The sequence below is a fragment of the Colius striatus genome, chromosome 2 (assembly GCF_028858725.1).
Source record: "Colius striatus isolate bColStr4 chromosome 2, bColStr4.1.hap1, whole genome shotgun sequence".
Lineage (NCBI taxonomy): Eukaryota > Metazoa > Chordata > Aves > Coliiformes > Coliidae > Colius > Colius striatus.
Window position 1 is genome coordinate 73,843,257 of NC_084760.1, and position 12,090 is coordinate 73,855,346.

A 12,090-nucleotide genomic window follows, 5' to 3' on the forward strand; every position below is an offset into this window, starting at 1 on the left:
AAAAGATAACAGTAATTGCCAACAGTAATAGTGTTTTCCAGTTTCATAATAATTCATTCTGAAACATGATTAAAGCAGATAAAATATTACGGTCAACTCCCAAAGGAGGTAAGAGTCTGAACTAGCAGAATGCTGGGAATTCCTGCAGGAGGCTGCGCACCCAGAACTTCCTCTGCAACTAGGAAGATGTGAGGATATTTAGTGTGTAGAATTCCCTCTTGAATCTTCAGTAGATTGAGATAGAAAGTCTATAACAAAACAATGAAGGTGACTTAGGTGACATTTTTGGCAATTTTTTCCCCAGTAAGGAATGCAGATTTCATCAAATTAAATTAGTTCATAATCTTCTGCTGAGATAATGCATGTCCTCCCGGAAACTTAACAAGAATCAAGAAATTCTTTGTTCTCGTTACACCCTTGAAAAAAGATGTAGTTATTAACTTTTTCAGTTTGAAATTGTAGTCTGACGTTCACTTTGATTATATTTAAATTACTATTCTAGAAAGGAATAATTTTGGGTTGAATAAATTGCTGATACTTATGCTAAATAGTTTTGTTGAAACTTTTCAGAGAATGTTTTGTTGCTTTCAGAATTGTTGTAACAATAGTAGTGATGTTCATAGCATCACTGGATCAGAGGGGCTGCAAGAGACCTCAGGATGTTTCTAATCCACCTCCTTGTCAAAGCAGGCTCAGCTCTGAGACAGATTGCTCAGGCCTCTACTCACTTATTCTTAATCTTCCCCAAGGACAAAGACTGCACAACCTTGCTTGGCTGTCCTCAAGGTGAAAAAAGTTCTCTTTATACCTTGTCCAAACTTCTCTCATTCCTCTTAGCTCTCATTCCTCTTCCATGCCTTGGTTTGAAGAGCCTGGCTCCGCCATCTTGGTACCTTTTTTGTAGCTACCAGAGGGATGCTGTTAGGCACCTCCAAAACCACTGTAACTCTTGTTACTCTGCCGAGGAGATCTGGATTTGCCACTATTCATGAGTTTCTTTGTGCTTCAGCATATCTCCTTGAAGGTGGGATCATAAATCTTCTTTTTTTTTCTTTTCCTTCTGTTTTGCATATAAGCTGTTGGGACTGGCCTGATTTTAGCCCATGTACAGTCTGTTAAGAGGAGAACTTCAGTCTTGGGCCTTAGCATATTATACATAGTAATGGTGATAGTGTCTAGGAGTTGAAAACATCTTGTCTCAAAGAATTATCACTATATCATGGTGATGACTTAAATAAGTGCAAGACAAGACTAACAGGAACCCTTATAGGAAATACTTTTTACTGTGACTGCAGATTGCTTGTCAGAACTGGGCTTAAGTGCATAGAGTTTTAGTGCATCTACATTCTCAGAACAGTTTACTACTTGTATGCTGGTATTATTGTAGTTAAAATTAAAAATTTAAATCAAAATATTGATGAGATAAAAAACCCCTGTAAAGTTTGCCTGCATTTTGGCCTTTTAATGTACCTGTTTAATTGTTCTGACAACTGGAAAGTTAAACAAGGACAAAATGGACTTTGAATTTGTGTACTGACTGCTTTTCCTCTTGATATTATGAGAGGATTTTGCTGAATGTAAAAGAGTTGAAGCAAAATAGCTTTCCACACAATGTATGTTCTGGCTTTAGTGTCCAAGGTAATAGAATAACTGTAATTGTGTAAGCTCCATAAAACTCACAGTTAATGAAACTGCTTTATTTGATTTTAAGGACTATTGTGAAATGGCCAATGGTTTATGGGCCTCTCATTGCAAAGATTCTATCTGTTAGTCATATTTTTGAGTTCTCATAGCTGTCGTTACTTCTTGCTCCTGAGGAGTGTCTCAGGACTAAGCAGGAATTCTGTCTCATGGTCTGAAGTTTCAAAGGTTGTCTCAGACACAGGGAAAATCTGTTTGCCAGCCATTCCTGGTGGTACTTTTTAGGAGAAGACAGTGTAATGGTACATCTATGCCCCTTATGTTTTTCAGGTAACACCTGAAGACTGAAAAGTCTGCCAGCATTTCTGGTTTAACACAATAACAGTACAAGTATAAAACGGTGCACATCTTTCTTGTTACTTAGTGACAATGCTGGCTTCTTATGATCTAAATCTTTAGCATATAGAGGCAATACTTCTTAATACCCGAAGCTTGAGCTGGATGGCACTTGTTTCCAACCTTTGCTTGAAAGATACTAGTGCTCTTGACCTCAGCTCTGTGCAGCTGAAATTATGGCTATTCTGGTCTGTGGTTGTCAGTCTCCCGCTTGTTTTCCCATGAGACTTGAAGATGCATTGCCAAGCAACCATGGCAGTGATTGCTAAGTGCTTACATTTGAATTCATTTGAACTATAGTAAATGTACCTGGTTTGCTTCCTGTATTAAACTACTGACATCTGATTTTATTTTATCCAAGTATAATGGTTCAGCTTGTTTCATACGTTAAGCATGCAGTGACACATACCAAACTCATCCTGAGAGCTTTCCAAGAATGGGAGAATGGTGTGAGCACTGTCGTCTGTCTGACTACCATTTTTTATAAAAGTGTTTTTCAGAGAGAAAAATAAACTAGATTAATAATAAGAACAACCTCCACCCACTCTTTAAAATTTTTGATTAGTGATTTGTCTTTTGTGTTTGAGTGCTAAGCATTTTCTTAGCGTTGGGTCCTTCTGCTGGTCACCAAAGTAATTCTTCCCTCTAAAAATGCAGGTTGATTGCATGTATCCGCAGTCAATAACACAGCAGGAAAGTTGAATCTAATAATTTTTGTAGTGTGAGGGTGACCTGGATGAGTAATGCCTGAAATTAAGGAATAGTACTAAGAAGAAAAGAGAATGAGGGGGAAAAAAAAAAAAAGAAATTGAAAGAAAGCAGAAATTACTTTTTTTCTAGCCAAATGTATCAAGCTACTGAGTCAAGATGTAGTTTTCTTGATGAGTACTATTGAAGCACAAGGGTATAATTTCCTGTACAAATTCTAAATTTTATATTTCATTTAATTTGTTACTTTTTTTGGCCGTCACCTCTGTGCCTGAGCTAATTAACGATCCTGTTACCAAAGGCAGAAGGACATCTGTCAATGAATCACAGTTTTCCAGGAAATTTTAGGTTATGTAAAAAGATCTTTACTGGAATACGGCGCTATCTGGTGAAAGGCTCTTGTGGATCAAACAATAATGACATGAAAAGTGGTTTGTTTTGTATTTTGACATATCTTTCTCTGAAACTTTCACCCAAATATCAGATGTGAATGCAAGTCCTTTGCACTGCAGTGTGTATTTGTACAGGACTTTGAACTTCTGATTAAGCTATTGGTCTTCAAGCATATTCATCTTCGTTTTGGTGCAACCTAGGAGCAGCTCAGTTGCCAATGAATTTACGCAAATTTGAAACTGATATAGGAGCAAAGCTGAGTTGTTAAATTCATTAAGAATGCCTGGTGCAACAAGCCTCAGATTTTGGTAAGACTTGTTGTAAATAAAGTTTAAAAGCCCTAAATATCGTAAAAGAATGAGCTTCTGGACAGTTACAGTACAGTTCCAGGGGAGAGCACTAAGGCACTGTGGCCAAAACATCTGGATTAACCACCCAAGAAGTGAAAAATTGCAGCCTGAGACAGCTTCATGTTGCTATGAAATTGAATGCATGCATAACAATAAAGAGAACAATAAGGAGCATTTACTGGGCATTAGAGAGATGTTTATTATACCTTCTACAGTATAAGCAGAAAGCTCAAATTATCTCCAGATTTTAAAGGCATTGTAACATAATTAAACACAAATACTAACAATCTTATTGGAAGTACAAATCCAGGAAATGTTCCTCTGAGGATTCTTGTTTCATTCTTTACATTTTACTAGGCTGCAAAAGGGTTGTCCACACAGAGAATTAAAGTGGAATAAAGTTGCCCTGGATCTTGTTTGTAGCTTGTAAGTTGTGTTGGAAGGCAGGAAATGTGAGCTGGGAAGGGACATGACAAGCCAGCATTAAGATTTGTCATTCTTTTTGCTGTCAGTTTGGTTGAGAAAAACTGTTCCATGTAGAGAGATATGAGAAAGAGTCCTTGGAGGTCATTCTCTCTCTACCATGGAGCATGCTCCTGAGGTGCTACCCCTGGTTTGCAGCACATGGCGGAGAGGCAACGTGGCCCCTTACAGCAAAGTGCAGATGTTATCTTTTTGGTTAAACATCCTGTAAATCATCTCTGTTTTCTATGCTTTAGAAGACACAAAGGAAGGTGTGGCTCCTAGCCAGATCATTGCTCTCCATATAGAAAGATGAGATTTCACTTAAAACCACACCTAGTACCATATACTTCGGATTTTAAGGTTGGGGAGGTGTTTGCCATAGTAATTCAGATGTATTAGCCATGTCAAATAAGTATGATTTACAGCACTCTTTGGCACAAGCTAGGTCAGGAGGTTAAAGAAGAAACAACCAAGCCAAAATAAATGTGAGGAAAGAAGCAAGGAAGGGAAAGGAAGTATGAAGATAGGGCAGTGGCAAGTATGGAGCCTCCCTTTTTGGTGGTAGTACTCAAGTTGACTTGGGTGTAGTGTCACCTTAGTAAGCCTGCATCACTTATACAGATGTTTGGGAGAAACAGAATCACTTTTGGTGATGATTCAGAGAAGCTAGGTTGTTAGAGCTCTGTAATTTGAAAATGTGAATACCCCATTTAGTACCCCATGTCCAGTTTGCATAGGCAGCATATAACTTATATAATTCTAAAGATCCTGGAGAACTGTTGAGTGACCTTGTATAACCAAGAATCAAGACTGGCTTTTCTCATAGAAAAAATCTTGCATGGTTGTAATTTTGCTGTATACCATTGTTTTTTATATTTCTGCTAAGTGAGGACTTATATGGTATGATGACTCATTTTCTTTAAACACATGTACCCAAAACAGAAGTACACCACAAATCCATATTTGCAAACATTTGAGTTGGAAATAATGAAAACTAGTGGCATGTTTTCAGTATATTTTTGTTTGACATTCTGTCAGTTAACTGAAATACTACACCGACTACATTCTCTTAGTAGGTGCCAGTCAAGAATTTCTACTTTTTCTATGGGAAGAATTATGTCTGGGGTTTAAAAAAATGAAAATCATAAGTAGGGTTTTTTAGGGTAAGGCTCAGCAATGATGTCTTTCACTTTTAGGTGCTCAACCTGAGACTGTAGTACACGAGTGTTTCATGCTGTGTAACTAACAGTGTTGATCACAAATACGGGTGTATTTTACAACTAGTGGTATATCTGCACAAATATGCATAGAGAGTTCAGAAGATTGATTTCCAAACCAAACTTCCATTTATTTTCCAACCCAGCACTAAGATACAGCTGGACAGGCAGTTTTGAATAAGTAAAGACAGTATTTTAATTATTAGGGAAGTTCATTAATCTCCTTTGGCCTTGTCAAGCGAGCACATCCTTTGGTAAACCGTCTGCTGCACATATAAAGTTCATACCTTCTTACCTTACTCTGTTAGCAGTGCACCCAGCAGAGAGTATTGGTCTTATAAAGTGAAATTTATGCCTCTTCAAAATTAGATTTTTAGTTTTAACATCAATTGCAAATACTTACATTGAAGTTAGCTAGCACATGGCTGTTTAGCCTCCACAGTTTGAGAGCCATTTTCTCAGTGGAAAATTATATGAAAGTGAGCATATTTTCAATTATTGGCACAGAAACTGATATACCAACTCACTGATGCCATATGATCTGTAACTCTGTGTCCAAGGGTGGTATCTACTGGAGGCCTGCTAGTGGAATCTGAAACTCCAGCAATTAATAATTGTACAGATACGCAGCTAAAGAAATTTCTTAAGATGTCAGTGGTGAAGAGATGTATCAGGTACTGAAGCTTGAGAATCAGTGTTACTTATCAATGATGATCTTTGATGACACAAATGTGAATAATATTTTAAGTGTTCAGTTAAATGTCTAATCTCTTTCTGAGTATAATGAACCTGCTGATCTTACTAATCTCTACTTTAACAGTGAGTCCTGAAGTTTTAATTTTGCATTGGATGATGTGTTAGTGAAAAAAAGGATTTATTTTATCAAGCTAAATAAATGTTATTCACTGTGTCTATTTTCTTAGTTAAATGAGAGGAAGCAAATATGCCATGGGTTGGCATAGCCAGACCCACTGAAGTTCATGATCTTATATGAATTTATGCTAAATGAGGTCCCAGTCCACTCTGTGTGGGCTATAGACACACAATTGTTAATTATTGTAGGGAGGCTTTATTTATTGTTCTTTTCTTTCAGTACTGTATCAGACCATTTGTGGCTTGTTACGTGTGAGAGGTTTTTTGTTCTTCCCTGAGCATTGCTTAGCAACAAGTGGATGTATGGATTTATCCTCATTTTCTGAAGTTGCTTTTTGTGAGGAGCCAAAGTTAATTAGGAAACCATGAATTTCCAAACTCTTCCTTCCCCAGTGTTTCCTTATGTATGTTATTACCTGACAATACCTGATGATTTGACTAAGCAAGTTATTTACAGAAGTTCAATAATGCTTTGTCTAAAGTTTCATCAACATTCTTCTTATATTCCTTATAAGTAATGTGAATAACTTTCTTAGCAGACATCATTGCAGGCCCCTAGCAGTGCCTTTGTTCTGTGTTAAAAATGGATTATTTAATCAATTTTTGCTCATTCATCTTTCTAGACAAGTTTCCAAAGAGCATACTTTGCCCCCTCATGTCTCAGAATTACCTCTAAGCTTTCAGAAATTTCATTTCAGTCATTTCAGGCTTCTGGTGTAGGAGAATTAGCTCTACAATGACTGTGTTTGAAAACCCCAGCCTGCCCATGGAATTTAAGGGAAAAAATATACCACCATTTCTGCATAGGCAGGAGGTGAAAAGCATTCTGAATGCCCAAAGGTGTACCCTATCAAACTTGTATTTAGAAAACCAAAAAGCAGAGAATGTTCTTCCCAGAAATGACCTTGGTCTTTGCTATGGATCAGGTGGACATTCAAAGCAGTTCTCCTTTGTTGCCAGCAATCCATCAGTTTTATTTGAATTGAACTTTAATCAGCTTCCTAATGCCCTTCCTGCAATTGGCTTGTACTCCCTTGGAGCCCACTGCACACCCCTGCATTGTTCATAGCTGGTATCACATAGCTCAAGCAGGGTGTAATGTAACTGGAGTATGATCTGCTTATTGCCAATACATAGTGCCATGCTGCCATCGTCACCATTACTATTACTGCAGTAGTATGCATAACCTCAAGTGGAAATCAGAGTCGTATTATACTAGATGAATGAAAACAAATTAGATGGCTCCTCTATAAAGAGAGTCTAAACAGCTGCTATCTGGGCTGGGCAGGCCGTGAGCCTCAGTGGCATCAGGACTCTCAAGGTCCAGCTTTGTGCTTTTCCTGAGAGGTCTGGTGGTCTGGAGAGTCTGTATGGGAGAGCTAGGCCTCTGACTTGCCTTGAAAAGTAAAATGTAAGATTTTCTAACCTTTTATGCTAGAGAATAAGGCCAAATCATCATCTGCTGGCATGACCAGCTGTGTTGAGAGCAATGCTAGCCACTCAAGCTGAATGAGCAAATGTGCTTGCAAGAAAGCCAGACTGTACATGTTTGTGTCATATTGCAGCCTACATCTGGATAAAATATCCTTCTCTTCCCAGTTAAATGCTCACAGAATTACTTGAGGATTTTGCCTTTTTGATGCCCTTCAAGATTCAGTCAAGTCTGATAGGGCTTGTGAATTATTTTCTAACCTGCCATGTATTGATTTTTCTTTCCTTGGGGAAAAGCAGAAAACCCCATGAACTTGTGAGAAATAGTTTATTGCTTTTTCATACATTTTGCTGGTTGCAGGCCAAAAAATATGAAGGAAAATACAGGTTCTTCTGTTTGAATATAATCTCATAGGTTATAACTGTCAGAATAGAATATAGTTCCAAGGTTTTGAAAAGGCCAGGTACCTTCCAATAATGTTTTTCTTTAAGAAAATGACAGCTATGGGCTTGGTAAGGTTAAGAAATGGTTTGTATTACACTATCAGATTTGTAGAAGGAACAACAAATGCTGGTGAAGCATTTACTGGCAAGAAGGATAACAGCTGTGTCAACCAACTCAGAAAATGGCTTTTAAGAACTTCATTTTCACCCAAGGGGGCTCGATAAGAGTGGATGGAGTCACTGCCTATGTTTAAGACTGGACTCCTGAGCTTGACCACAGGAGTAAATGTTATAGTGTGTTTGGCCAAAGTTGATGTTTTCATTTGTTGCACATAGTACAAGATTTTACTTAAAATAATTTTATAGTGAAGCTAAGATATACAGAAAATCTTAATTCAGCATGAACAGCTTAATAAAAAACATTACTGATGGACAGTGTGGAAGCTGAAATAATCGAATCCTCTCAAACCTTTGAAACATTGCTAGGAAAAGGAAAAAATGGTGTTCTTACTTTTGTTTTGACTGACACATTTTGATTATGTTTTCTATGAAAAAGAAAGGAGACTCTTAAAAGAGAAGGCCAAGTTATGAACTGCAGTCTCGAGCCCAGAGAGAAGGAGAAGGACAAGAAGATGATACCAAAAATTCTGTGTTATAATTCTGTGCCAGGTCAATTAAAATCCCTAGTGGTTATTTTGTGTGTGTGTGTGTGTGTGATTTGGACTTTTTCATGCTTTTATGTTTATGTGTGTGAGGATTTCTTTTTCCTTTGGTTTTTTAGTTTGTTGGGTTTTGAAATTAAAAACAAGTCTTTCTGGAACTACTTTGCACTTGCCATAGGCTAAAAGAATGCACACTGGCAGCACACATGGTGTGCATATGACCAGCTGACATATGACAACTTCACTTCCAGTAGTAATTTGTCCATGTGTCTGAGATGTCTGATACAAACACAAAGTACTTGCATACTGAAATGAATGTGTGTGTATGTATATATATATGTTCAATCTTTTCACTACTCTTTGAGATAAAACATTGTCATTATTTTTGTAAGTTCAATGTTGGATAATATTTAATAATACCAGCGTAATGGAGCTAAAGCTTCTTAAAACTTCGGAAGATTTAGAATTATTGGCCTTGATTGTCATACTTCAGCAAAGTAAGGAGGGCTACTGTCAGCATAGACTACTTTTATACCTATCTTAAGTTGCAGTTTGTCTGCCAAAGCAAACAATATGGATTGTTATATCCATCTTTCCTTTGGGATGGTGCTCCAGTTGAACTGCTCTGTTTAAAGTGCTCATTTTACAAAAAGGAAGCTGCAGGACAGCATGATTAATATTAACGTTATCCCTCGACAGTGCAAGAATACACAAGTGTTGGAACAAAACAACTGTGACAAAGACTGAATTTGAATTTTATCTCAAAATAAATCATTTTGCAAAACAGGAGTACTGAATGTTTCTGTTCTAGGAAAACTTAGCTTGTTAATCAAAGTCTATACAGACTTAATCATTCCTATATAAGAATAGTGTAGTATTAAAAGCAGTCCTCCTTGTTTTCCCTGCACAGTGGTTAATGCAGCAGCCGTTCATATGATTCTCTTCATCTTATTGCAAAAAGCAATAGTTTCATAGGTCACCAGCTGTTCAGTTTTTACATTGCCTTATGTTTTAAGAGGTGAAAAAAGTTTTAAAAAAAAACTAGTACAAGGCTTCTTACACCTCAGCAAATTCACCTCAGCATTTAATATAAATTAACCTAACAGTGGCTGCTTACATCCAAACATTGCATAAGTATTAATTTTCTAATCAGATGCTTATGAGAGAGACACAATTCTATATGAACCATTCGGTGACTGTACCTAATTTTAGAATAGAAATATCCATATAGCTTATTGATTTAATTGAGATTTTGGAGGTTTCTTTCAGGCTGAATTGTTTCAACACGTGAGATAGTGGTAGAGGCCTGATTGTGACCATACTTAATGTCGGCTCTGTGAATTTGGAGCAACTTTGTGAAGTCAGTGGCATTAATGAGCAAAGAACAAGAATTATAAAACTGTTTGGATCAACAAGGTCAAAACTGAGATACTACATAAATAGTAACCTGATAAATACCTTTATTCTTGACCGCTTGTGTTGAATTTGGGGTTGTTTCAGCTTGCTCTTGTCATTGTTCCCACAGAGCTGCTCAGAAATTGAACCTGTCTTCTAAAAAGAAGAAGCACAGACCTTCTGCATCATCTGTTCCTGAATTTCCTCTCTTCTCTACCAGCTTCAGCAGTATCCTTCAGACTTCCCCACCGCCTGCACCACCATGTTTGCTGAGGGCAGTCAGCAAAGTGAAAGACACTCCTGGTTTGGGCAAGGTAGGCATTGCTAGTTTTACTAAAATGCTTGGTTTGTTTGGGGGAAGATGTTATCCTTGCACAAAACACTGAGGGAATCAGAAGACCAAGTCATTTCTTGGTTGGCTTTACTGAAATTGGCATCTGAACCCATGTACAAAGGCCTAACAATGTAAGCTACTTAATGCAAGTGAACCAAGAAAGTTGAAGTTGACTTGAACATAGCCAGACCTAATTGTGCAGCAGTAATATATTTTCAGGCCCAACTACACTAAATGCACCCGTGTTGAGACCACAGAGCTACCAGGTAGTGATAATGTCCAGTCTCTAGGGTTTCTGGAGCAGGTGGTCCCTGTAGCATTGTTTAAACTGCATGGCAGGTGCTTGCTGTGGCATGGAATGGGTTCCTGATCTCCTTACTGTTCAGACTGGTGTCTTGTCTGGACACACTGTAATTTACCTCCGGCTCATATTTCCTGGCTTTCTTCCAGTGCAGTCAGGACAAGGCTGGGCCATGTACTTGAACAAAGCCTATGCTGGTAGTGATGAATTGCTCCTTTTTCCTTCTGTCAGGTTATTTTCTGCCATTCTCCCTAATCATGTTCTCTTTAAATGCTGTTTAGGTGCATACTTCTCATGGAAAATAGTTGAAGCAATGGAGGAGGTGGCTATATAGTTTGGCATTGTTTTTTTTTTTTTCTCTGAGTGGCCCTTCATTTTTCTGTGTCACAAATGGAGAGCCTGGCATATTACATCTGTTAATATATGCGTACAGTTGCTGGGAACAGCAGTTTGCTTTACTCAAGGTAGTTTTTTATGCAAGCATCTATGTGCACAGCTTTTCCATATTCATTGAATACTGAACAGTGACAACGAATTTGGTGAAAATCTTTGTGTTTAGAAGAGAAATTGTAATGTATGATCTAGGAATGCTGAGCATAGAATGGACTTCAGAATTTTCATTGCTGATTGCTCATTTTCCTGTATTGCCCAGTTCTAGTTGTTTTTTTCAAAGAACACTGATATTACCTTCATGGGTGATTGAATGCCTGCTTGAGAAGGGATTCCCTCCATATAGGGATACCTTCGTTTCCTCTGGCCCGGTAAGTGGGAATGTATGTACAAATCCGTCATGATCTTAAAAGAGTTAAAAGTGATACATGCTTTGACAATGGCTTGGCAAGCACCCCTGCCAGTTCCCTCAGCACTCTAGGATGTACCCCGTCCAGCCCCATAGATTTGTGTACATCAGTGGGGAGCAGCAGGTCACTGACCATCTCTACCTGAATTGTAGGGGGCACATTTTACTCCTTGCTTCTGCCTCTTGACTTGAGGGGCTGACCTTCCCTTGTCTTTGTCTCTGTCTTGTCTTACGGCACGTGGGGATGGCCTGTTCCTGGGCCTTTAAGATTTCCCTCTTAAAAAGTGTCCAGCCATCCTGGACTTCTGTACCCTTCAAAACTGACTCCCAAGGGGTTCTATCAAGTAACCTAAGTTCATGGCTTGGATGAGCATACGCTTTTCTGGGTGAAAAATGGGTTAGATGGTTAAATCCAAAGATTTGTTGTCAACAGAGTTAAATGCAGTTGGCAACTGGTCATGAGTAGTGCACCCCAGGGCTCAGTACTGTGGCCACTCTTGTTTAACATCTTTATTAATGATCTGGATGAGGAGTCAGAGTGCACCCTGAGTAAGTTTGCAGATGACACCAAGCTGAGTGTTGATCTGCTTGAGGGTAGGGAAGCTTTACAGAGAGATCTAGAGAGGCTGGATGGCTGAGTCAAGGCCAATGCCATGAGTTTCAATAAGGCCAAGTGTCGGG

The 12,090-nt window shown here is 38.3% G+C and overlaps 1 protein-coding gene across 1 annotated transcript in view; it reads left to right on the plus strand.

The window, feature by feature from the left end:
• KIF26B (kinesin family member 26B) overlaps nucleotides 1–12,090 on the plus strand; it is a 301,427-nt gene that overhangs the window by 185,513 nt on the left and 103,824 nt on the right. The window contains exon 5 of the mRNA XM_061989833.1: nucleotides 10,106–10,289. Within this exon, the coding sequence (XP_061845817.1) occupies nucleotides 10,106–10,289 (184 nt within the window). The remainder of the gene's footprint in view (nucleotides 1–10,105; nucleotides 10,290–12,090) is intronic.